This window comes from Oncorhynchus clarkii, chromosome 23 (genome assembly GCF_045791955.1).
Source record: "Oncorhynchus clarkii lewisi isolate Uvic-CL-2024 chromosome 23, UVic_Ocla_1.0, whole genome shotgun sequence".
Classification (NCBI taxonomy): domain Eukaryota; kingdom Metazoa; phylum Chordata; class Actinopteri; order Salmoniformes; family Salmonidae; genus Oncorhynchus; species Oncorhynchus clarkii.
The window spans coordinates 20,990,927-21,017,537 of NC_092169.1; the positions used below are offsets into that span (position 1 = coordinate 20,990,927).

Sequence of the window (26,611 nt, forward strand, 5' to 3'; positions counted from 1 at the left end):
ATGTACCATTTTTTTGTATGTATTTACAGATAGCCAGGGGCACACTCAAACAATTCACAAACGAAGCATCTGTGTTTAGTGAGTCCGCCAGATTAGAGGCAATAGGGATGACTAGGGACGCTCTCTTGGTAAATGCGTGAATTGGGCCATTTTCCTTTCCTGCTATGCATTAAAAATGTAACGAGTACTTGTGGGTGTCAGGGAAAATGTATGGAGCAAAAGTACTTTTTTCTTTAGAAAGGTAGTAAAGTACAGAGCCCAAAAAAGACTTAAGTACTTTTACTGTAGTACTTTACACCACTGTTTGTTCTATTCTCTAAGCAACTTTTATCATGTGTAATGCCAATTTATCTGACTATTTATACCGATCTGCTTGCCAGTTATGGTTTAAATATGCATATTTTCTTGAATAATTTCATTTTATAGTAACGTCTTCATTTTCAAAATCCTGAAACGTATCAACTATTAATTTGGGTCAGGCCCGAAGCTTGCGCTAGCGAACTTGCAGCATTGTATAAAATATTTTGGGCCCTCATTTTCCGGTGACAGAAAGATCGGGACACAGCTGGCTATTTGCGCATGGCATAAGTGCTTGATTTTAGCGGGCGCCCACCAGAGCACCTCAAATGTTTTACTGCTTGAGCTCCTGTTCAAATTATAGATTATAAACAGTGCCAGCACTGGATCGGAGCATGGCGTTTTAACCTTTCATGCTGAGTGGTTAACGAAAGGAGAGGGCAGGAAAACATTTCAAATACATTCAGTAGCTATTGTGGTTCTCAATGGATGTTAAAACAGACATCATTAACGTGCTGTTTTGAGGTGAAGAAAACGTTACTTTAAGAAGCTCCACATGTCAGTAGTGGTGGTGTGTTAAGCCAATCAGAAATACTATCAAATCCCCAAATGGGCACATTTCACATTTGCACGCAGGCCAGTTAGCCTATAGGCCTACTTCTATGCTTGCACGTCCTTATTCAACACTGGCAGGAGCGCCCCAAACAAAAGACAATGGCTAAATTAAATTAACTTGTTTCTCACAAGTGTAGCACAGGTTGTGCACTTTGAAAACAATTAGTCCACCCAGACAATAACAGAAAGACTAGAATAATAACATTGAATGCATTAATAGAAATGACCATAACCAAAATAACAAACATTGTAGATTAGGAATTAATGGTAAATGTACTACTGGTAATATGTAATGGGGAATTGATATACACTAACAATCAAATGCAAACAATTGACACGAAGGTGTGAAACAATGAATGTGCACAAATTGGCGGGAGAGGCCGCATTCAGTAGAAAAGTGCATCTATCTGCATTGGCCATTCAAAATTTAAATTGATGCCGCCTGAGCAGAAGTCCGGGCATTCATACTTCTTGTGCTTGACGGAATAGTGTAGAGCTGTTTAAGGGATTGTGTTTTCTAATGGATGTACCGCCCCCACCTACCGTCAACCAATCATGTTAATGCGGACCTATCCAGAGCCCTCCGCATTGTCACATTTGGGAGGCACATGGCGATGTGGTACGGTGCTTGATTTGGCCCTGGATGCTTCGCAATTGCGTCAAATTGCATCAATTGTCTTTTGTCTAGTCCTCCGCAATGGATTAGTTCACAGAGATGGGCAAATATACACTGCTCAAAAAAATAAAGGGAACATTAAAATAACACATCCTAGATCTGAATGAATGAAATATTTTTATTAAATACTTTTTTCTTTACATAGTTGAATGTGCTGACAACAAACTCACACAAAAATGATCAATGGATATCAAATGTATCAACCCATGGAGGTCTGGATTTGGAGTCACACTCAAAATTAAAGTGGAAAACCACACTACAGGCTGATCCAACTTTGATGTAACGTCCTTGATAAAAAGTCAAAATGAGGCTCAGTAATGTGTGTGGCCTCCACGTGCCTGTATGACCTCCCTACAACGCCTGGGCATGCTCCTGATGAGGTGGCGGATGGTCTCCTGAGGGATCTCCTCCCAGACCTGGACTAAAGCATCCGCCAACTCCTGACAGTCTGTGGTGCAACGTGGCGTTGGTGGATGGAGCGAGACATGATGACCCAGATGTGCTCAATTGGATTCAGGTCTGGGGAACAGGCGGGCCAGTCCATAGCATCAATGCCTTCTTCTTGCAGGAACTGCTGACACACTCCAGCCACATGAGGTCTAGCATTGTCTTGCATTAGGAGGAACCCAGGGCCAACTGCACCAGCATATGGTCTCACAAGGGGTCTGAGGATCTCATCTCGGTACCTAATGGCAGTCAGGCTACCTCTGGTGAGCACATGGAGAGCTGTGCGGCCCCCCAAAGAAATGCCACCCCACACCATGACTGACCCACCGTCAAACCGGTCATGCTGGAGGATATTGCATGCAGCAGAACTTTCTCCACGGCGTCTCCAGACTGTCACGTCTGTCACATGTGCTCAGTGTGAACCTGCTTTCATCTGTGAAGAGCACAGGGTGCCAGTGGCGAATTTGCCAATCTTGGTGTTCTCTGGCAAATGCCAAACGTCCTGCACGGTGTTGGGCTGCTGTAGTAAGCACAACCCCCACCTATGGACATCGGGCCCTCATACCACCCTCATGGAGTCTGTTTCTGACCGTTTGAGCAGACACATGCACATTTGTGGCCTGCTGGAGATCCTTTTGCAGGGCTCTGGCAGTGCTCCTCCTGCTCCTCCTTGCACAAAGGCGGAGGTAGCGGTCCTGCTGCTGGGTTGTTGCCCTCCTACGGCCTCCTCCACGTCTCCTGGTAGCACCTCCATGCTCTGGACACTACGCTGACAGACACAGCAAACCTTCTTGCCACAGCTCGCATTGATGTGCCATCCTGGATGAGCTGCACTACCTGAGCCACTTGTGTGGATTGTAGACTCCGTCTCATGCTACCACTAGAGTGAAAGCACCACCAGCATTCAAAAGTGACCAAAACATCAGCCAGGAAGCATAGGAACTGAGAAGTGGTCTGTGGTCCCCACCTGCAGAACCACTCCTTTATTGGGGGTGTCTTGCTAATTGCCTATAATTTCCACCTGTTGTCTATTCCATTTGCACAACAGCATGTGAAATTTGTGAATCAGTGTTGCTTCCTAAGTGGACAGTTTGATTTCACAGAAGTGTGATTGACTTGGAGTTGCGTTGTGTTGTTTAAGTGTTCCGTTTATTTTGAGCAGTGTATTAGTTACTGCTCAACTAAAACAATGTCGTTAGATCAAACAGTTGACCAGTCGACTAATTGGGGTAAGCCCTAGTTTGTTCTGTGTAGTTCTTTTCAAACCGTGTTGGTACAAGTTGAATTTGCTTGGATCGTGTGTCAGGTTTTTATGAATAAAAAAATTGTAATGTGCCCGTGTTTGACGTGGTAAATTAGGTTCTCATATTTTAAGAAGCCTTTTCTCCAATTTGCATTATATTAACAGGTGTGTGCATCCAAACAGAACCATTTCAAAAGCACAATGTGGGGGTCTTCTCATCTTGAATGTAGTTAAAGTCAACCATATTGTACAACATGAAGCAGTCCCGTAATTATGTTTTTACGTACGACTTGGTCTCCCTCTCTTGGCCCTAATAGGTATTGCATACCCACACTGACATGGAAAGGGATTGAAGTTTAAACAATGTCGAATATAGTCGATGCCAGAACATTGCTTCGTGTTTTTGGACTTCCTTAATTGTCCAGTCTGCAGACAAACTAACATTGTAGAGCCAAGTGCATCATTCATTTGTTAGACCACAACTATTGACATTAAGGGCAGACCTTTCCCTGTGCAGCAGTGTCACTAACATTGTCCCAGCCTGGACAAGGACAGCTCTTTTCTTGTGACAATGCTCTCTGACTGTATACACACACCCCTGTTTCATACAAAGCAGTCTCTGTTGTGGTAGTTTGAGAATCAGACACTAAAAAGGGACAGTGGATTGAATTGTGGGGTCTATCGCAAACTAAAGGAAAACCATAACTTTGGACTCCAAGGCACTGCATCTGTGCTAGAGTCATCACTACTGCCTGGAATCGAACCAGGGTCTATCGCAACCGGCCATGAGTGGAGTCCCATAGGGTGGCGCACAATTATCCCAGCGTCATCCTGGTTAGGGTTTGGCCGGGGTAGGGCATCATTGTAAATAAGAATTTGTTCTTTACTTATGTATCAATAAAACCAGTGTAAATTGGGTGGGAGGTAGGTCAAAAACAAAGCTCTACGATGGTAAACCTCACTTTGGTGTTGAACTTCCACAGCTTCCTACTTAGTGTATTGACAACGTCAACTAGACTGCTGTGAAATCTGCCTTTGTCCCAATAAACAAAAAGTAATGAACAGTATATTGATTTTAATCATTAAGCTCAATGTACTCATTATTGAAAAATAAATTACAGTGAATTTAAAATGCAAAAAAGACATTCGGCCCACTCAAATTCCAGAAAGCGTTGTTCGAGGTGGAATTGAAGTGCTCTAGCCTCAAGTTTGTTTACATACTGGTATAGTAGAAAGAATATACGCAATTTTACATGTAAGACCAATCACAAAACATTCCATAACAAGTCACTTTTAGGCCAATTCCCCCCCCCCAAAAAGCCATAACACCAGAAAAATGTATATAAAGTTGCAATGTCAAAAACATCATGCCTTATTTGTAAAACAAAAGAAGACTGTACAAACTGGCACGTTCCTAGGCGAGACAGCTGTGGATGGAATTTGTACTAGGGTGTTGGCATAAATGATCAGTGCTGTATTAAGAGAAAAACATGCTAGATTTGCAATACCTTTGATCACTCCCACTATACTTGTGGGTTTTAGAAAAACAAGTTAAATGGTCTGAATACTTCCCCCCTAACCAATAGCTTGAACTCTAGGACCTATTCTAGCACTATGCTATGTTGACCTAATACCATGCAGTGGGTAATACTGGTAGGTAGACACTAAAGCAAGTTCAGTACCTTAACAATGAGACTCAAATGCTTCCTAAATCCACCACAGTTAAAAACCAAACAATATCAGAAGAGAGGGAGGAACAGACTGGCTTGGCTACAGTATATGACCATGCAGATAGTTCAGCTTGCTTCCAAAGGCACAGCGTCAGAGCTGCATTTCCCTGAATTTCCCTTGAAACCAAAGCAACTGCAATCAGTTTAATTACAGTATTAGAAACTAAAACCGGGCCAGCAAAACTGACAACTCTTCATAATTTAAAATCCTGGGTAGGGGTGGGGTTGCATCTACAAAATGGCACATTTGAGAAATGGGTCCAATTTTGGTAAAGGCAGGAGAAGACTGGCAAACTCCACTTAACTCACTGATTGTCCACCTCCCAACAGAAGGGATCTGATAGAGAAGCCAGCAGTAATACAGGACACTACAGCAGACGAGGCTGGCTATACTTTGGTTTGCACAGTTCTAGGACTTAGCACACTGAGTGGGTGAGCGGATGGCAGGGAGAAGGGGGGGGGTCAGTGTGACTTGACGTGCTGCGTGACCTGTTCTGTCAGACTGGCTCTGATGGAGTTGACCACAGTCTGTCTAACGTTATCCTCCATATATTGCTCACTCAGAGGCTTCAACACCTGGAGAGGAGAGAGCACAGGGGGACATGACAATCAAAATCAATAGAAAAGAACATGACAATAAGGACAAAGGGAGCGAAAGAAAGGAGCGAGAATATTTACCATCCAACATGCAGACCGAAAACAATCGTTTAAAACAAGAATGCAACTGAAAAAATATCTATGAAGTGTCAAGATGATTTATGCTGTATTTACAATCAGAAGAGTAGGTAGAGTGCCAACCTGCGCTCTACATGTAGGGTGAACCAGGCAGACAGCATCCCTATAATTAAGACCAGCCCCATAGGCCACAAGGAATGACAAGAGCGGAATGCAGATGCATTTGGAAATAAAGAGCCAAGCAGCTAGCCAGAAAGGCTAGTTAGTCAGTCTTGTCATTGTTGTTTGAGGATAGTCTCGTTCTCTGTGCTGCTGGTAGGAAAAAGCTCCATGTGATTTGACTCTTGGTCGACTCGAAGAGTTTGGAAAGCACCTGGAGACGGGAGGTAAGGAATTAGCAGAGAAGAGCAACGTCAGCAGAGACAACCAAACACTGAGTACACTGAACTGCACCAGGTACATGGGCAGGATTGGAAACCTCCACCTCACCTTTCCGGAAGTCCTCTGTGAGGCAGAGAGGAGAGGGAGAGCAAGATCAGATTAAAGAAGAAAACAGATCACCAGCCGATTGGACAGGGAAAGGGCAGGCTGAAGGCTGATTGGATAGTAAAGAAAGACAGTTAAACCTCACATGCACAAGTATACTTAAATGTCTTTCTTGCAAGCTCTAAACGCAACAATGCAGTAACCAATAAAGTACAACAAAAATAAAGTTAATAAAAACAAGTAGTAAGCCATAAAGTATTCAGACCCCATTTTTTCACGATATGGCCTTATTCTAAAATGGATTAAATTGCCCCCCCCCCTCAATCTACACACAGTACCCCATAATGACAAGGCAGAAACAGGTTTTGAATTTTAAGCAAATGTATAAAAATGAAATCACATTTCCTTAAGTACTTTGTTGAAGCACTGTTGGCAGAGATTACAGCCTTGAGTATAATGCTTCAAGCTTAGCACACCTGTATTTGGAGAGTTTCTCCCATTCTCTGCAGATCCTATCAAGGGCTGTCAGGGCGCTGCACAGATATTTTCAGGTCTTTCCAGAGACGTTAGATCAGGTTCAAGTCCGGTTCTGGCTGGGCCACTCAAGGACATTCAGAAACTTGCCCTGAAGCCACTCCCGCTTTGTCTTGGCTGTATGCTTAGGTTCATTGTCCTGGTGGAAGGTGAACAGTTGCCCCAGTCTGAGGTCCTGAGCACTCTAGAGCAGGTTTTCATCAAGGAACTCGCTGTACTTCGCGCCGTTCATTTTCCCTTTGATCCTGACTAGTCTCCCAGTCCCTGCCGCTGAAAAACATCCCCACAGCATGATGCTGCCACCACAGTTCCCCCTAGGGATGGTATTGGCCATGTGATGAGCAGTGCCTGGTTTCCTCGAGACGTGACACTTAGCATTAAGGGCAAAGAGTTCAATCTTGGTTTCATCAGAGCAGAGAATCTTGTTTCTCATCGTCAGAGTCCTTTAAGTGCCTTTTGACAAACTCCAAGCAGGCTGTCATGTGCCTTCTACTCAGGAGTGGCTTCCGTCTGGCCACTACCATAAAAGGCTTGATTGTTGAGAGTGCTGCAGAGATAGGAAAAACTTCCAGAAGCACAACCATCTCCAGAGATGAGCTCTGTCAGAGTGACCATTGTGTTCTTGGTCACCTCTCTGACCAAGGCCCTTCTCCCCCGATTGCTCAGTTTGGCTGGGCGGCCAGCTCTAAGAGCCTTGGTGGTTCCAAACTTCCTCCATCATTCATAAATGGAAGCCACTGTGTTCTTAGGGACCTTCAATGCTGCAATGTTTAAGATCTGTGCCTCGACAATCCTGTCTCAGAGCTCTATGGACAATTTCACCGACCTCATGGCTTGGTTTTTGCACGGACATGCACTGCCAACTGTGGGACCTTAAATAGACAGGTGTGCCCCTTTCCAACTCATGTCCAATCAATTGAATTTACCACAGGTGGACTCTAATCAAGTCGTATAAACATTAAGGATGAGCAATGGAAACAGGATTCACCTGAGCTCAATTTCAAGTCCCATAGCAAAGGGTCTGAATACTTATGTAAAGACTTTATTTTTAATACATTTTGTAAAAACTTCTATACCCGTTTTTGCTTTGACATTATTGGGGTATTGTTTGTAGAGTGAGGATTTTTTATTTATTGTTAAAATAGATGTCACAATTGGGCTGCATTGTAACAAAATCTGGAAAAAGTGAAGGGGTCTGAATACTCTCCGACTGCACACAGGGTCAGTTCCAATTCTATATTTACAATGTGCAGGGATACTGGACAGCTAGATGTAGATATGTATAGGGGGGGTGATGTGACAAGGCTAAACAGAGAGATGCAGTAGCATATATGATTGTATGGGAGTGTGTGTGTGCGTAGAGTCCTGAATGTGTGAATAGAGACAGGGCAACAACAACAAAAATACAAGGGTCAACTCAGTCCATGTAGCCATTTTGTTAGCTAGATCGAGTTCAGGGCCAATGGGGAACTAGAGGGCCACTAGAAATCTGGAATCTGAGGGAAGGGAATCAACGTCACAGACAGGGGAGACAACGAGGAATTCTGCAAAGTCACTCGTCCTAAATAAAAACACTTACAGTACTCTAATTCACTTATCCATACTTCTATCTTTAACATGAAAACACCCACCTGTTCCCAGAGTGTCTCTGCCAACAGGTCTATGATGGTGCCCACATCTCTGAACTCCCCTGAGTATTTTACATAGGCCCACATGCAGAGCATCATGAGGGCCACGCCCATGACCAGGTTGGCCAGCATGGCAATAGTGTTCATGCCGATGAAGCCGGTCAGCCCTGAGACGATGTAGGTGGCGAACATGACGACGAACAGCGTTGCAGGTGTGCGTGCGGCATAGAAGATGTTCTTGCCCTCGTTGTGCTTGTGGAAGTTGGAGTAGGCCTCATCCAGCTCACCCGCCAGCTGCTCCTGGTATTTCTTGCAGAAGTCCTCTCCGCCCATCTTCTTCACGGAGCGGAACTGACGCAACGAGCACTCCTTGACCTCCTCGTGGCAACGTTCCAGGTCTGCAGGGGCGATGTAGGGCTTGTCCCCTCCACACACCTACCAGCGAAACACCACAGTTCAGAAATCAAACAATATTACACTGACAAACTAGGGGTGAACAAACCTACCATCTCCATGCTTTTGCTGTACATGTCTTTTGCTCCAGCAACTGCTGTAAGGTTGTTGGCTTCAGCCGTTGCCTAGGTAACATGGAAGAAAATGTGAGCAAAGTCAAACTGAAGGTTTGAGCAGAATAAGAGACTCCACAGGCTTGCTCAAAACTATTAACATCAATGTTGAACAAACCAATACAGACCTGTAACATGGACTTGGGATGAGGAAGCTCCTCCCCTTGATAAATCTTTATATAGGCCTGGGAAGTAAATGTAGAGAAATTAATGTGTTGTAAAGAGAAGACATTTTTAGAATACTTTCAGGCATTTCCAGTATTCTTGTCGCCATGGGAGAGGCAGAGCGCTTACTCACCTTAAAATACTCCACTAGATCTCTGCAGGTCACTTTCGCCCCTCCAATCTCCTTCTCCACCAGGTTCTCAGGAGCCAGCAGTAAGGGCACCAGATTGCCCAGCGCCTCCTTGAAGTCACCATCAATGTCTACACAAACAGTCAGAAGCATCGTAAAGCCCAGAGCGGTCTCCTGCCGGGGTTAACTAAGCTTCCTCTCCACTTCAGTATTTCAGAAAAGGGTCAGGGAGTCACTGAGGATGGGATAATGTCAGGTGGATGGGATGTCATATGGACAGGGGTCAGGGGTGGAAAGGATAATTCTCTGTAGTGCAAGGCCTCACCTTTTAATCTTCCGTCAAACATGGGGTTGGTGGCCACCTTGAGGCCAGGGTGGGGCAGTAGGAAGCAACCGATGTTGGAGAAGCAGGAGTGGATATGTTTCCTCACGGTCTGCAGCTCCTCGTGCTGGTTCTGTTTCACCTGCAGAACCAATCGACACAGCTGTTACATAATATCCAAGACAGACACTGGTCTTCTGTCCAATGCTACCCCACAAGCGGCCGTTGGCCCAATTGGAACACGATACCAAACATAACACAAGTCAACGCTTCCATACACAAGGCTCAGCTGTTACATGCTACCCAATAAGACGGCTCAGCTGTTGCATGCTACCCAACACATGGCATAAGGTGGTATGATAGCTACACTTCCAGATCCTCTAAGAAGTGATACTGCAAGTCTCCTTCCATTCAGAGCTAAACTGAACAAAATTACTCATTGAATTCAAAATCTTGAACGAATTGTAAACTAATTTTGTTCAAAACTGTAGTGGAAATTCCTCTCCTGAAAAGCCACACTGGACTAGATACTATGTTTAAATTTGGAGCAGCCCATTTTAAAATTCTCCTTCACAGGCCTCATTCTCTCATCCAGACATACCTGCAGTCTCTTCTCTAGAAAGCGGTTCCCTCCCTCCAGTCCATAGTTGTGTTCGTATGGATAGCTCCAGTCTCGGATCAGGAACATGAGTGACTGGAACACAAACACAGGGTTACTGAGAATCAGTGCTCAGAAAGGACAAATGTGCTCGTCAAAACTGTTGAGTATATTGAAGAAAGCATATCCATTTTCAGGACAGTAACATACCTGAAAGGGTTTAAGATAGATTTCCTCCAAAGCAAGCCGGCCGTATTCTGTGAAGAGCTAAACATATGGAGTAAAGACAATGGATGTTAGTCATCATAGCACCAACATTGTTTTCAAACACTAACAAATGTGTAACCTTCTTATTGAGGTGAGGAATGACAAACATACCTGGAGATGCTGAAGGTCATCCTCCTGAATATTCTGAGACAGGTTATACACCTGAAAACACAATAATACCATTAAATATATTTTGTACATAAGCCAATTCATGACAACATACCATTTCAAATCAGCAACGAACAAATCAGGAACTCAACTGGCACAATGTGTGTGCGTGCACTCTTCTGAGTACATGATCAGTAAAACACTAATAACTCAGTCACAGGCAGGTCCATCCCATAGACTCACCTGTACAGAGCTGGTCATGGTGCTCAGGGCAAAAACAGTTGCACAGTCCTTTATGGTGGACTGGCTGTCAAAGGCTCCCTGTGTGTCCACTAACAGAACAGCAACCTGTCGAGGGTTAGGATACTGCAAGTCACCTTTAGATGATCAAGACATGATGGAAATCCACTTAAAGTACAGCCAATATGAGTTGCAGAGATGGACATAAGATCATAAACATATTAAGACTGTTCCTCTCAATTTCAATGGTTGTGTGTCAGAGTAAGGTTCACCTTGCTCCCATCTGGCTTGTTGACAACAAACACTTGACTCCAGACCTGGATCCCTGTGGTCTCCCTCTCACAGCCTCCTCTCCAGCTGAACCCTGTCAGAGGATCATCATCACCCCCCACCCACGAGTCTGACTGCTCCTGCTGCTGTGAGAGGACAACAAGAAAACAGTCATAGGTATAAACCTCAAATAAATAAGTTATTGATTTCTGTGGGAAAGTGTAGGTCATGTAGGTAGTGGTGAAAGCCCTACAGATTTATAAATAAAAATAAATAAAAGGAATTTAGTACATGCATTTGCAAATTACCACCGGAGGTCACTGTAGTATCATTCTTAGTACTAGTCCGCCTGAGATATCGGGGTAATTTTACAGAACAGCCTGTGCTGAATGCAACATGTCAGACTCCGTTCAGTCTAGGCAAACGTGTCAAACCCATTCCACGGAGGGCTGAGTGTCCACAGTCATCCCGTGTAATTGATTGATGAATTAAGTCCACTAATTATTAAAGAACTCCCCTCACCTTCACTTTAATAACTACCTACACGTACATATTACCTCAACACCTGTGCCCACGCACATCGACTCTGTACCGGTACCCCCCGTATATAGCCCCGCTATTGTTATTTACTGCCGCTCTTTGTTATTCTTACTTAAGGCATTTTCTTAACTACATTGTTGGTTAAGGGCTGGTATGTAAGCATTTCACGGTATGGTCTACACCGGATGTAGTCGGCACATGTGATAACATTTGATTTGACCTGGTTGTCTAGGTCTTAAGTTTTAAAAAATACAGACACTAGGCCTTCCATGGAATTCATTTGAACCCCCGGTCCAAAAAAACAACTTACGTCTGAAGAACACCAACAGGATAACAGCTGCTGTTAAGAAAACAAGGCCATTAGAAGTGTGCGTGTTACTCTACAAGTGCCGACAAATCCCTGTAGAAAATGGAAGAGTAATGCAATGTTGCAGGAGTAGTAGGCTTACAATGTGATTTGACTGACAAAGTAACTAATTATACAAAACTGTAGCTCCTTGGTGCGACAAGAGTATGCGGCCCAGTGTTTCCCCTTCTAAGCTAACACACTCAATTGTTTTAAGATGGTATGACCAAGGAACATTTAGACATAAGATTTGGAATTTTAGGACCCCTTTAAGTAGATTGTATGCGTTTTCTATTTGATTAAACATTCAGCCTCACTGCTATTAGCACATAACGCATTGAATAACAGATTCATGCACGGAAAAACAGAAGTAAAAAAAAATATATATATTCTAAAAGGAAGTTTGTTTTGAAGTGTCTGTACTATATCTGAGATGTATACCATAGACAAAAGGGTAACCCAGCCATGTCACAGGGCTATAATGCTAAAGCATCCATTTGAAATCTAGTGGCTTGCGAAAGTATTCACCCTCCTTGGCATTTTTCCTATTTTGTTGCCTTACAAACTGGAATTAAAAATATATTTTGAGGGGTTTGTATCATTTGATTTACACAACATGCAAAATCTTTGTGAAACACAAGAAAATAAGACAAAAACTTGAGCGTGCATAACTATTCACTCCCCCCCAAAAGTCAATACTTTGTAGAGCCAACTTTTGCAGCAATTACAGCTGCAAGTCTCTTGGGGTATGTCTCTATAGGCTTCGTACATCTAGACACTGGGACTTTTGCCCATTCAAAAACTGCTCCAGTGCCTTCAAATTGGATGGGTTCCGCTGGTGTACAGCAATCTAAGTCATACCACAGATTCTCAATTGGATTGAAGTCTGGGCTTTGACTAGGCCATTCCAAGACATTTAAAATGTTTTCCCTCAACTTCTTCGATATAGGGGGCGCTCTTTTAATTTTTGGATAAAAAAAACGTTCCCGTTTTAAACCAGATATTTTGTCACGAAAAGATGCTCGACTATGCATATAATTGACAGCTTTGGAAAGAAAACACTGACGTTTCCAAAACTGCAAAGATATTGTCTGTGAGTGCCACAGAACTGATGCTACAGGCGAAACCAAGATGAAATTTCAAACAGGAAACAGGAATGCCCCAGATTTTGAAGGCGCTGTGTTCCAATGTCTCCTTATATGGCTGTGAATGCGCAAGGAATGAGCCTACACTGTCGTTTCCCCAAGGTGTCTGCAGCATTGTGACGTATTTGTAGGCATATCATTGGAAGATTGACCATAAGACTACATTTACCAGGTGCTCGCTTGGTGTCCTCCGTTGCAATTATTGCGTAATCTCCAGCTGCGTGTATTTTTCCATTTGCTTCAGAGGAGAAACCCAACTGCCACGAATTACTTATCATCGAATAGATATGTGAAAAACACCTTGAGGATTGATTCTAAACAACGTTTGCCATGTTTCTGTCGATATTGGAGTTAATTTGGAAAAAAAGTTTGGCGTTGTAATGACTGAATTTTTTTTTTTTTCTTAGCCAAACATGAACAAAATGGAGCGATTTCTCCTACACAAATAATATTTTTGGAAAAACTGAACATTTGTTATCTAACTGAGTCTCCTCAATGAAAACATCCGAAGTTCTTCAAAGGTAAATTTTATTTGAATGCTTTTCTTGTTTTTGTGAAAATGTTGCCTGCTGAATGCTAGGCTTAATGCTATGCTAGCTATCAATACCTCTTACACAAATGCTTGTGTAGCTATAGTTGAAAAGCATATTTTGAAAATCTGAGATGACAGTGTTGTTAACAAAAGGCTAAGCTTGTGAGCCAATATATTTTTTTCATTTCATTTGCAATTTTCATGAATAGTTAACGTTGCGTTATGGTAATGAGCTTGAGGCTATGATTACGCTCCCGGATACGGGATTGCTCGATGCAAGAAGTTAAACCACTCGGATGATGCTTTAGCACTCTGCTTAGGGTCATTGTCCTACTGGAAGGTAGCCAGACGTGCTCAATGGGATTGAGATCCGGGCTCTTCACTGGCCATGGCAGAACACTGACATTCCTTTCTTACAGGAAAATCAGCCATACTACTCGTTCTGTGCGTGGTGGCATTGTCATGCTGGAGGGTCATATCAGCCTGCAGGAAGGGTACCCCATTTATTTCGGTGTTTTTCCAGACAGTAGAAAGGCCTCTTCAGTGTCCTAAGTTTTCATAACTGTGACCTTAATTGCCTACCGTCTGTAAGCTGTTAGGGTCTTAATGACCGTTCCACAGGTGCATGTTCATTAATTGTTTATGATTCATTGAACAAGCATGGGCAACAGTGTTTAAACTCTTCACAATTAAGATTAGGATTTTTACGAATTCTTTGAAAGAAGAAAAAGTTAAACTGATTTTTGTATTATGCTAATTAGAAGTGCATCACTAAGCTAAGGATCCTGGGACTAAACACCTCCCTCTGCAACTGGATCCTGGACTTCCTGATGGGCCACCCCAGGTGGTGAGGGTAGGTAGCAACGCATCTGCCATGCTGATCCTCAACACTGGAGCTCCCCAGGGGTGCGTGCTCAGTCTCCTCCTGTACTCCCTGTTCACCCACGACTGCATGGCCAGGCACGACTCAAACACCATCATTAAGTTTGCAGACGACACAACAGTGGTAGGCCTGATCAGACAACAACCAGACTATAGGGAGGAAGTCAGAGACCTGGCCGTGTGGTGCCAGAATAACAACCTATCCCTCAATGTAACCAAGACTAAGGAGATGATTGTGGACTACAGGAAAAGGAGGACCGAGCACGCCCCCAATCTCATCGACGGAGCCGTTGTGGAGTAGGTTGAGAGCTTCAAGTTCCTCGGTGTCCACATCAACAAACTAGACTGGTCCAAACACACCAAGACAGTCGTGAAGAGGGCACGACAAAGCCTATTCCCCCTCAGGAAACTAAAAAGGATTTGGCATGGGTCCTGAGATCCTCAAACGGTTCTACAGCTGCAACATTGAGAACATCCTGACTGGTTGCATCACTGCCTGGTACAGCAATTGCTCGGCCTCTGACCGTAAGGCACTACAGAGGGTAGCGCGTACAGCCCAGAACATCACTGGGGGTAAGCTGCATGCCATCCAGGACCTCGACACCAGGCCGTGTCAGAAGAAGGCCCTAAAAATGGTCAAGACTGTTCTCTCTACTACCGCATGGCAAGCGGTACCGGAGTGCCAAGTCTATGACAAAACGGCTTCTCAACAGTTTTTACTCCCAAGCCATAAGACTCCCGAACTGGTAATCAAATGCCTACCCGGATGATTTACATTGTGTACCCCCCTGTGATTTCAACAGGACCGCAGATATTGACTCGAGGGTTAAAAAGAGATCCTACAGTACAATTAAACAAGGATATTACAGTGTGTGCAAGAGCAGACTTTAGATAACAAGCTTTAGTTCTATTGTCTCTCAGTCTCCTCCCTCTGTGTATGTCAACCAGTCCAGTCAGTCAATCTAACTGCCACACACACAGAAGAGCAGACTCTCTCCAGCAGGAAACGTGACTGGAATGGAGTGTTCAAATTGTAGGCCGTAAAAAGAGCACAGATGTGCAGAGACCAGGAGGAAATTAAATGATTAATCTAAAGGTTATAACCTGCTGGAGAATAACATGGGGGACAATCCATGATCTCTGCAGTTCTTTCGGTTCATTCTGGACTAGAACTAGTGCAACACAGAGCAATCCTGAAAACCTGACCCTGGATGAGATTGAGTGCATCATCGTCTCAAAGAAACAATAAGCAATCACTGCTCCTCTGAGCCCACTGTGAGCCGTTTTTTCAGACTTTATTTCTGTCCTCAGCTCAGTCAGTGTGACTTGAGATGAACAGACCCAGGCAGGCAGGGAATCTAGCAGGAGTCTACAGTGACATTGAGTGTGAGGCTGCTTCAAATCAAATGTTTTGTCACATGTACTGAATACAACTAGTGTAGACCTTCCTGTGAAATGCTTACTTACAAGCCCTTAACCAACAATGCAGTAAAAAAAAAAAATGGTCAAGAAAATATTTAAAAATAAATAAACCATCAATAACGGGGGGGGGGGGGGGGGGGGGGTACCGATACCGAGTCAATATGCAGGGGTACTGGTTAGTCAAGATCATTTGTACATGTTGGTATGTGTAAATTGGATAAATAATTAACAGCAGTGTAAAAACAAGGGGGCGGGGAGAAATCAATTAAAAAAGACCGGGTGGCCATTTTATTCATTTTTAAGCAGTCTTATGGCTTAGGGGTAGCAGCTGATAAGGTGACTGGAGTATGAAAAAACTATTTATAGAGCAGAATATAACGATATCCCTTTCCCAAGTTCCCTGACATACACTACATCACTACATGACCAAAAGTATGCGGACACCTGCTTATCAGACATCTCATTCCAAAATCATGGACATTAATATAGAGTTGGTCCTCCCTTTGTTGCTGTAACAGCCTCCACTTTTCTGGGAAGGCTTTCCACTAGATGTTGGAACATTGCTACGGAGACTTGCTTTCATTCAGCAACAAGAGCATTAGTGAGGTCGGGCACAGATACTGGGCGTTTAAGCTTGGCTTGTAGTCAGCGTTCCAATTCATCCTAAAGGTGTTCGATGGGGTTTGTGCACAGGGGCATTGTCATGCTGCAACAGGGAAGTGCCTTCCCAAACTGTTGCCATAAAGTTGGAAGCATGAATCTAGAATGGCATTGTATTCTGTAGCGTTAAGATCTCCCTTCACTGGAACTAAGGGGCCTAGCCCGAACCATAAAAATAAAATACATTTAAAAAACAGCCCCAGACCATTATTCCTCATCCACCAAACTTTACAATTGGCACTATGCAGTCGGGCATGTAGCATTCTCCTGGCATCCGCCAAACCCAGATTTGTCTGTCGGACTGCCAGATGAAGCGTGACGCATCAAACCAGAGAACGCACTTCCACTGCTACAGAGTCCACTGGCAGGGAGCGTTACACCACTCCAGCCGGAGCTTGGCATTGTGCATGGTGATTTTAGACTTGTGTGCAGCTGCTCGGCCATGGAACCCCCATTTCATGAAGCTCCCGACAAAGTTATTGTGCTGAAGTTGCTTCCAGAGTCCGTTTGGAACTCTGTAGTCAGTGCGGCAACAGAGGACAACCGATTTTTACGTGCTATGCACTTCAGCACTCGGTGGTCTACCACTTTGCGGCTGAGCCGTTGTTGCTCCTAAATGTGCACTTCCAGTTGACCGGGGCAGCTCTAGCAGGGCAGAAATTTGGCATCCTATGACAGTGCCACCTGAAAGTCAGTGCCACCTGAAAGTCAGTGAGCTTGTCAGTAAGGCCTTCTACTGCCAATATTTTTCAATGTCTATGAAGATTGCATGGCTGTGTGCTCGATTTTATACACCTGTCAGCAACGCATGTGGCTGAAATAGCCAAACCCACTAATTTAAAAAAGGGGTGTCCGCATCCATTTTTATATATAGTGTGTGTGAAATGACATGAAGATAGCAATAATCTAGCAGTCTAGGAATGGAAGATGTATTTTGTGGGGAGTAAAGAGCCTGAAGGAATTTCACACCACTAAATTATTCCCAATGGATTTTTTTTATTTTTTTTTATAATATCCATGTAGAGCCATTAGCGGACTTTCCGTTTACAGCGGTTTTATAAACCCCTAGATGGACATTATGTGCAGCAGACAATAAGGTGTGTAAGTGTCTCATTAATCTGGGAATACAGGACTCTAATAAAGGGTTTATTCAGGATCTCCAAACTTCTTTACAAATGTTAGTATTGAACCAACAACCGAGAGATGACCCTGAAAAGGTGAGCAGCGTTACATAACACGTTTTAATTCACACTACCCTCGGGGTTATGTTAATGACTTGAAAATAGATTGTCTTTTCGCTGTGAACTGTGGTTAAAAGCACTTGCTAGCAGCATCAGTTGTTAAATTGGTCCTTGCTTAACAAAATCGTCAACCGGACCTGCCCTGAGTTTATTTAGCCTAATCTAGAAGTAGGGCCAGTTTTTTTTCCAGGTCAGGTCACATGGTCAGAAATATCAGTATTCTATATAAATACAGTGAATTGTATGTACTGTAGGTATGAGTGTGAACCTGGATATACCTGGTTGAGCATGTATCGGAGCATGAAGTCCAGCAGGAAGGACTTGCCCTTGCGGAAGGCCCCGGCGACAGACACCACCACCACATTGAGGTCTCTGACATCCTCCTGCAGTAGGAGCTTCTCCAGGGCCTCAGTGTCCAGCTCAAATTTGTGGTCGTCCTCGTGGGCCAGGACTATCTGGATGGGCCGAGCCTTCTCGGCCAACCCCACCACAGGCTCCTCTTCAATCGGCTGCTCCTTAACATGACTCAGCTCTGGGGCCTGTTCCCACTCGTCTGTTTCGCTGTCAGCCTCTGCCCGAGGCGCTATCCTGGAATGAGGTCTCCGATCTGGCAGGGACAGAGGAACATCCTCCACACCACCTGCACCTGACAGAACAGGACACACAGGTTTCATGCTGTTAAGAGCAGGGAGAGGTCAACAGTGCACATGGCGTTGTTTAAACTTTACACATCACAAGGAAAGGTTTCAGAGAGAAGTGTAGTCTGTCCTCTCAAAAAAAGTTAGTCATTAGTCTTATCTTAGAGGATTCCAGCATCTGAACTTCAAATCCCCAAGACATTTTCCATATTATTGAACATTCCATGGCAATTCCTGGCCATGGTATTTGTTGCATGCTGCCAGTACATTGCCACAGGCCTGCACTGCACACACTTGGGTATTAGGAAACGTATTGGCGAAAGGGAGACAAAAGCCAGGGGTATTGTGAGATGAATGTACTAGGCCTTCATATTTGGCCCCATGTCTATAGCACCTACACTACGCAGTATATTTTATGTATCAAGGCTATGACCTCAGGGAGATCAACGTCACAAAAGGAAAGCATTTCAAACAGCTTTCAGTTTTACCTTTACCAATATTTCCCGGAAAGGGTGTCTAATGGAAGGCATTCCCTTTCTAGAAACGTGTGGGAATCGCTCTACATCAGAGACGTCACTTTATCACAGTAGACAAACACCTAAACCAACACCCTGGGAACTGGTATGACAGGTAATTGGGACTGCTAGTGCTCATGCAAACAAGCATCCTACAACTGCCATCGCAATTAGACAAAAAAAAAAAAAGTTCTGTTTCAAGGAGACCTTTGGAAAGTATTGTTCACAACATACCAGAAACACCAAGCAAGACTCCAAGGAAAACATCAATCTGCCCATTGACATTTTCCTCAGAGCTGACAGTCTTACAAGACGTGTGATTTGAACACGAAGAAAAACCATCATACCTAATAACAACCCCATCCAAAGCTCAGAGTGAGGATTTGGTGTAAGGCAGGTTTGAACGCTGGGTGCTGGGCTGTCCTCTGCCGAACAGCAGTGGGCTGACTGGGAACTATGGCTGATGCCAGGAGAGGGTTTGCCGAACAGAAGGTATGAGAGAACAGGACAGCATTCTGTGGAGCATTCTCCGGAGCAGAGCTTACACCGAAGAGGCATCCTGCGGATTCTGGTATAATGACTGTCTCGTCTGCCAACAGACAGCATTCACTGTGGGTTTGAGACCGCTAGATAAACGCTGTACAAAAAAAAAAAAGACACTAAAATCACACCAAACAATAAGCCAGAGACTAACAGTGGTTTTATGAATGTATTCTACAGCTAGACAGACATCCATATCACAGAGTTTGTTTTTTAGCCTCAGTGACAGTAAAGCTGAATTTATATACAAACAAGTCAGGACAAAAGCTCCAGCTCCTGACACCTCAGTATTTCCACACATGGGCAGACAAGCAATTAACACCAGTCTGATTATTAATCACCTGCAACACATGCAGAGTAGCATGATAGCGGGTCAGGATGAGAAATAGAAGACTCGCTGGGAGAATCGGGTAAGGCCATCTAACTTGTTGCCAGACTGCTCTGAACTGAATTCACATATAAAAACGACAGTACTTAACATCCCGCGTCAGCCCAGCTTAAAAAGGATAACCCAAACATACACCTCTCTTAGCCCAATATTGGAATAAAGGACCCTAACGTTACTCCAAGGACACTACATATTCTGTTTAAAGGGTGAATTGGCTATGGAAGACAAAAACAGCCAAATTCACCATCTAAAATGTGAATGATTCTCAATTGCAGTAAGGTTCTAGAAAAAAATCTCTACACATCACAACAAAATCATTTCACAAATGAAAAGTAGTTTTAGCAGATGCAGCCAACAGTATTTTTCAGTGACCACACGTCTGGTGTCTGTCTTCGGTTTACACACAGGTGTTCAGAAAAGTAGATTGCCAATTAGCACAGGTAGTCCACCGATTTCCTTCTGTTTTCCCTAAACAAGCACTGTAACATGGAAATATGGCCATGTGGGTATCCTAACCCTATAAAGTTATGTATCAATTTAACCTTAATAACATGTCTCACCGATATGAAAGAGAAGGTTATTATGCTTCCAAAACCGTACCCCAAGTGATGTGTGTTAATGTTTAGACCGAGCGTCGCAGCGCTTGACAAAACTCCCCCCTATAGAAGACGCCTTCGTCCAATGACTCGAGTAATGTAACCGAGTCATGATCAAGGATTAGGCCCCTCTATGCATCTATCAAGGCAGTGGAATAAGTAGCTGTAGTCAGCAGAATGAAGTGCCAATGATGTTATAGGAGACATAGGAGATAGACAAAACAGTCACTACTCTACAGGGACTGGGCTGCTGAGAATTCCTATAGGGCTGATGGGAAGAAACCATTTACTGCGAGTGCTGCCGAGGGAAGCTAGAGGTCAGGCTAATACAGTCCAATCCCTCTACCTTTGAGCAAACAGACGTATCCAAAATTGTGCAGGCTTATCATTACTTTTATCTTTCCATAGTTCTCTCCTGTTGCATCGTATCAGCCCTGATCAGGGTCTATTGGCAGGCCATGTATGCAGGCAGTGGAGGTCTACATCTCAGTTCAGTATGTGAAACAGCTATCTCCCCTTTACTACATCTGAAGCCTTGAGAAGCCACGACAACACACTTAGCCACGTGTCTGTGGGAATTTTCTTCAGAGGAAAGGAACATTTCATACAACGCAAAACCCCAGTCCCACTCTCCTTTTTGGCGACACTGCGGACTGTTGCCAACTCCAGGAGACTACTCCCTCTCTGGACTGGAGTCAAGGAGGGTAAATGCTCAACTGCATTCTTGTTTTATTTTTTTATGAATAATCTATCATATCCCCCTTTTGCACAAAATACTTACTTTCCAACACGCAATACAATATTTCAACCACAAGCAGATGTGCATACGCATGGTCTAAAGTTTGCGGTGAGGTGAGCACATTCTCACTTCAAGTTAAATTGTTATAAAAGCCAACTTTTGCGTGAAAACTGGCGCATGCACATTTTGGGCTATATTTTATACATACGCACAGCTTATAAAATGAAGCTCATTTAACTCAAGGACAAAGTGCAGCCCCAGTGAGTGTTAAATATTGCCACAAACAAAGCCAGCTGTATTTTGCACTTATACAAGTGGCATGTCACAAGGCTAAAAGGATTTAAGAGACACACGTTACTGAAATGTCAAAAATAACCTGGGTTCTCTTCAGAATCTTCCATTTTCCTGCTGACTGATTTCTGTACACATCAACATTGGTACACAAATAATTGTGCCAGATTGTGACTGCTGTTCAGTGAGAAAGATGTTAGGTAGGGTTGAAAGGAATTTTCCCCATGTGTAACCAATAGATTAGAACAGCTGAGAAAATCTAGTTAAGGCTACACATCTATCACGTTACAATAGAGTTGACAGCCGTTACACCTGAGGGGGAGAGAAAACGCATCTGATGTTTTCTCCTTGCTTCAATCAAGGAATCTGACGCAAGGACACAGAATGGGCATACAAAACCAGAGAGGCAAAGATGTTCCTTTTCTATATATTAAGCCTACTTTGGTGACCAGTTAACATTAGGCCTAGTTGAACTGGGTTTCAGTTGCACTGCAAGAAGACTAAAGTCGTCACTGTCTATTTCAAGAGGGGAACATTAGATTCAAAGAAAAGCCAGAGGGTCCCTAACTTTACACAAATAACTTAAGAATGACTGGTTGTCTAAATCAAAAAGAAGTTCAAACTAATAACACCCCACTTTTAATATCCCAAACAGCAGAGTTAATAACTAGAAAATGTTAGCTAGCAAGAAAAGAAAGCTTGTTGTGCCAAGCTAGCCTGAAGAGGGATGTCATTGTTGTCATTGTTTTCAATTAGAGCATGACAGCAAATGCCGTTGAGGCTGGCGGTAAATGCAGTCAGACGCTAAGGTAGATGGGACTTGCCGCCAGACTTTAAATATTTCAACTTTTGCTGCAGCGTTGTTTTCTACTGGATGTTGATTTGCACTGTGTTTACTGAAATCACCATAGCAGCGCATAGCGTCGTGCCATCACCATCTTTCTTGTCCTGTTATGTCGACTGGTAGGACGTTTTTGCGGCCCTTGTCTAAAAGCAGCATCATGCTCTCAGATGTCAAATCTTATTAGCCAATGTCAGTCACGTGATCGGGTCATTCTCACAGGCATCACAGCTTCGAAGTAGGCTAATAGTAAAGACCGACACGTCGGTGATGCAACGGCGTGCGTCCTTCTCGATTTCTGAGGCACATATTGAAGACAGAAGAACTGTCCACATTGTCAGCAAACAAGAGTAATGAACAGCAAAAGCAGCAGCCTATGTCAGTCTACTATCCTCATATAGAATAGGTCAACTTTTGTACTTAGTATATTGGAATATTTATTTCTCGAATAGAACAAACAGACTCTGGGACAGATCCCAAATGAATACAACCACAGTATACAAAAAATAAGAATGTTTAAAAGCAATGAGGCTGATGCAACAGATCAAAACATTTAGCTTAAAATTAAAAACATAAAGGGCAGCAATGCTGCACACGGCTGGCTAAGCGTGAAGGTTCCAAAATGCAACTGGCAGGAAAACACCGTTCTCCAATGCGCCCCACAACTGTTTCATGAGAGATGAAAATATAATTTCTAAATGTTAAAAATGGGAAGATCTAAAGATGCAACTACCATGGGTTGTTCATATGACTAGGAGTGTGTATTTGGCTGCTGGACAATGAAAGAATGTTGAGAACATGAGAAATACTGGCGTCAATGGTATGAGGAAGTGTTCAAATAATCCTATTAACATGCCTGTGGTCGGAACACAGTAAGACATACCTCAAAAACATCCAGGTTTTATACAATTACGTTTCAATAGTGTAAACATTTTGACTCTAGGGCGAGGTGGTCGATGTTGCGGTGCACAACAGGCACTACCTTTCCTCTCCTATCTGAACAAACAGTGCCTCGAGTATGACATAATCAAGGCTTCAGAGTGGTCACCAACCTGTGTAGAGGACTTTTGCAGTCAAAAAGCAAACAGATCTACCATTCAACATTTATTTTTATTTTTAACTAGTCTTCAATTTTGACATGAATCTAATTAAAACAGTTCAGTTCTGTGCAGCATGCAGGACTAATACATTATCACAGCATATTGGCTATATGCCTGGTCTGACAATATCGTTCTTCTCAGATCATATTTCAAAACTCAAGCTATGATAACAAAATTGATCAGTTGGTGTAGCACTTGCAATGCACAGCTGAGTATAAGTTGAAATAATTTGCTTTTTTATTATACTGGTCTGATGGTACCTGCATCGGATGGTCATGGTGCTTTTCAAGAAAAACAACTAGGTTAAAAATATACATTTTAATAAAGTCAGTGATTTTCAGGTCGGAAAGTCGGGGCGTGTAAGCGTAACTGGGGAAGAAGTGTAGTTCATCAACTGGAGGCACACAGGGTATGTTTCTGCTACATTAATTGTATATTATCCTACTGATATGAAAGATATGGGCAGTATATTTTGAAAACGGCTTTGCAAGTGATTGACGTTTATAAACGTTGAACCCCAGTGAAACTAACCGCTGAAAACCCTATGGAGAAAACGGTTTTCGAGAGGGCTTGCTGCAAGGAAACTGTTACTGACAGCTGGTTCGATAACGTTACATTATTTAGCCAACACATGTCCCTACAACCATAGATGCATGTCAATTACAACTCTCGTATGAAATGCAAAAAGTACCCCAATGTCTGGGGCTGAACCACGGAACAGCGGGCAACACGCGCAGTCTGAAATGACAGACCAGGCCAGGTGAGGTGAGTCACGGTTGGTCTGCACAAGCGGGGACGAAATAGCTAGCCAGCTAAGCTACACAATACACCTTTCACTGGCCGGGTCCCTGAAAAGTAAAAACATAGCTTGGCTACTGGAGGTTGCGACACTCAGGAGAAGCAACGCCAAACGAGGTAGATTTCAGTTCGTCAGTCTCAAGCACATATCCAACTCCATATTTTCTTGTTATATAAAACGTTACCTTCGTCAAAGACGTGTCTTTTGTGGTTTTGTTCGAAATGATTCCTCTTACTCAGCCCGCTCAATCTCACCTCCGCCATCTTGTCCTGTTTAAATTGAAATAGTCACACGTAGCTGACGTCAAAGAACCCAGTTTCGCTGCTTTCTTTTAGGAAGTTCTCGTTGCCTGATGGTTATCCGCAGGGTCCTAAGAAAGATCCAGTGCAGTACACCATCAGTGGCTGATGTCCAATCAGTGTTTTAAAGTAACTAAGTAAAAATACTTTGAAGTACTACTTAAGTCGTTTTTGGGGGTATCTGTACTTGACTTTACTATTTATATTTTGACTAGGTCTAATTTTACTCCACTACATCAGTAAAGAAAGGGAACCGTGGTATATTGGCTATGTACTACAAACCCTGAGGTGCCTTAGTGCTATTATAAACTGGTTACCAATGCAATTAGAGCAGTAAAAATAAATGTTTCGTCATACTGGTGGTATACGGTCTGATATACCACGGCTTTCAGCCAATCAGCATTCAGGACCCGAACCACCCAGTTTTTAAGGAGCTATACAGAGCCCTCCTCTTTGTTACATAATACGGGAGGCGCACAGCGACGCGGTAGGGAGCTCAATTTGGCCTCTGCATGCCTTCAAAGGCTCCGCAATTGGAACCGCTGACCACATTTTCGGATCAAGCAGAAATAGCCTTTTATGCACTGATGCAATATAGCCTAAAATAACGAAAGACAAACTTAAATGCACAAGAATGATACCTTCATGGATTTTTTTAAGGTATTGTTTTTTCTTTATTCAACCCGGCCGCATCCCACCTTCCCTTCGTCCACACAATATGTAATGATCCTAAACCTGCCTGCCCTGCGGCAGGTTGAGTCAACCCGCGCACCACTAATGTTATCAATATATCAGTATACGGCCTCTTGTGGACTCTAAACACAAAATCCTGTGAGTGTTGGAGTGTGCCCCTGGCTGTCCATAAAATAAAAACAATACAATTGTGAGGGTAGAAGGAAGGATAGGAGTAATAACAAACAAAATATAACTACTGTAAAATAGATTGTGTCCGTAATATGTACAGTACCAGCCAAAAGTTTTGACAAGCCTACTCATTCCAGGGTTTTTCTTTATTTTTACTATTTTCTACATTGTAGAATAATAGTGAAGACATCAAAACAATGAAATAATACATATTTATATGTATTATAGATCCATCCCCATTAGCTGCTGCTCTTCCTGGAATCATGAAGTAACCAAAAAAAGTATTAAACGTTTTGATGTCTTCACTATTATTCTACAATGTGGAAAATAATTTTAAAAAAAATAAAAACCTTGAATGAGTAGGTGTGTCCAAATGTTTAACTGGTACAAAACTCAGCAAAAAAAGAAACGTCCTCTCATTGTCAACTGCGTTTAGTTTCAGCAAACTTAACATGTGTAAATATTTGTATGAACATAACAAGATTCAACAACCGAGACATAAACTGAACAAGTTCCACAGACATGTGACTAACAGGAATTGAATAATGTGTCCCTGAACAAAGTGGGGGTCAAAATCAAAAGTAACAGTCAGTATCTGGTGTGGCCACCAGATGCATTAAGTACTGCAGTGCATCTCCTCCTCATATACTGCACCAGATTTGCCAGTTCTTGCTGTGAGATGTTACCCCACTCTTCCACCAAGGCACCTGCAAGTTCCCAGACATTTCTGGGGGGAATGGCCCTAGCCCTCACCCTCCGATCCAACAGGTCCCAGTATAATGCTATTTTCTTCGACGATGAACGCAAATCCGACCATCACCCCGGTGAGACAAAACCGCGACTCGTCAGTGAAGAGCACTTTTTGCCAGTCCTGTCTGGTCCAGTGACGGTGGGTTTGTGCCCATAGGCAATGTTGTTGCCGGTGATGTCTGGTGAGGACTTGCCTTACAACAGGCCTACGAGCCCTCAGTCCAGCCTCTCTCAGCCTATTGCGGACAGTCTGAGCACTGATGGAGGGATTGTGCATTCCTGGTGTAACTCGGGAAGTTGTTGTTGCCATCCTGTACCTGCCCTGCAGGTGTGATGTTCGGATGTACCAATCCTGTGCAGGTGTTGTTACACGTGTTACACGATCAGCTGTCCGTCCTGTCTCCCTGTAGCACTGTCTTAGGCGTCTCACAGTACGGACATTGCAATTTATTGCAGCATGCCAAAGGCACGTTCACTCAGATGAGC

The 26,611-nt window shown here is 43.4% G+C and overlaps 1 protein-coding gene across 3 annotated transcripts; it reads right to left on the reverse strand.

Annotated features, from left to right (window-relative positions):
- Positions 1-4,338: 4,338 nt before the first annotated feature.
- LOC139381992 (atlastin-2-like) lies at positions 4,339-24,565 on the reverse strand. 3 transcript variants are annotated; one of them, XM_071125900.1, is made up of 13 exons: positions 24,397-24,565; positions 18,044-18,411; positions 11,000-11,140; positions 10,731-10,835; positions 10,491-10,541; positions 10,323-10,379; positions 10,116-10,208; positions 9,518-9,656; positions 9,196-9,323; positions 9,026-9,082; positions 8,838-8,909; positions 8,335-8,766; positions 4,339-5,584 (listed from the first exon to the last, which is right to left on the reverse strand). In XM_071125900.1, the coding sequence occupies exons 1-13, from the start codon at positions 24,473-24,475 to the stop codon at positions 5,471-5,473; spliced, it is 1,836 nt and encodes a 611-aa protein (XP_070982001.1). In that variant the 5' UTR covers positions 24,476-24,565; the 3' UTR covers positions 4,339-5,470. The 3 variants fall into 3 exon arrangements, with proteins under 3 accessions (XP_070982001.1, XP_070982000.1, XP_070982002.1); XM_071125899.1 differs by having other exon boundaries at positions 11,000-11,143; XM_071125901.1 differs by having other exon boundaries at positions 11,000-11,143; positions 18,044-18,405; positions 24,397-24,538.
- Positions 24,566-26,611: the final 2,046 nt, after the last annotated feature.

Coding starts and splice junctions, on each gene's coding strand:
- LOC139381992 (XM_071125899.1), bottom strand. CDS start 24,475: ATGGCGGAGGTGAGATTGAGCGGGCTGAGTAAGAGGAATCATTTCGAA. Junction 18,412..24,396: donor AAGACACGTCTTTGACGAAG/GTAACGTTTTAT, acceptor CTGTTCTGTCAG/GTGCAGGTGGTGTGGAGGAT. Junction 9,083..9,195: donor ATCTAGTGGAGTATTTTAAG/GTGAGTAAGCGC, acceptor TTTACTTCCCAG/GCCTATATAAAGATTTATCA.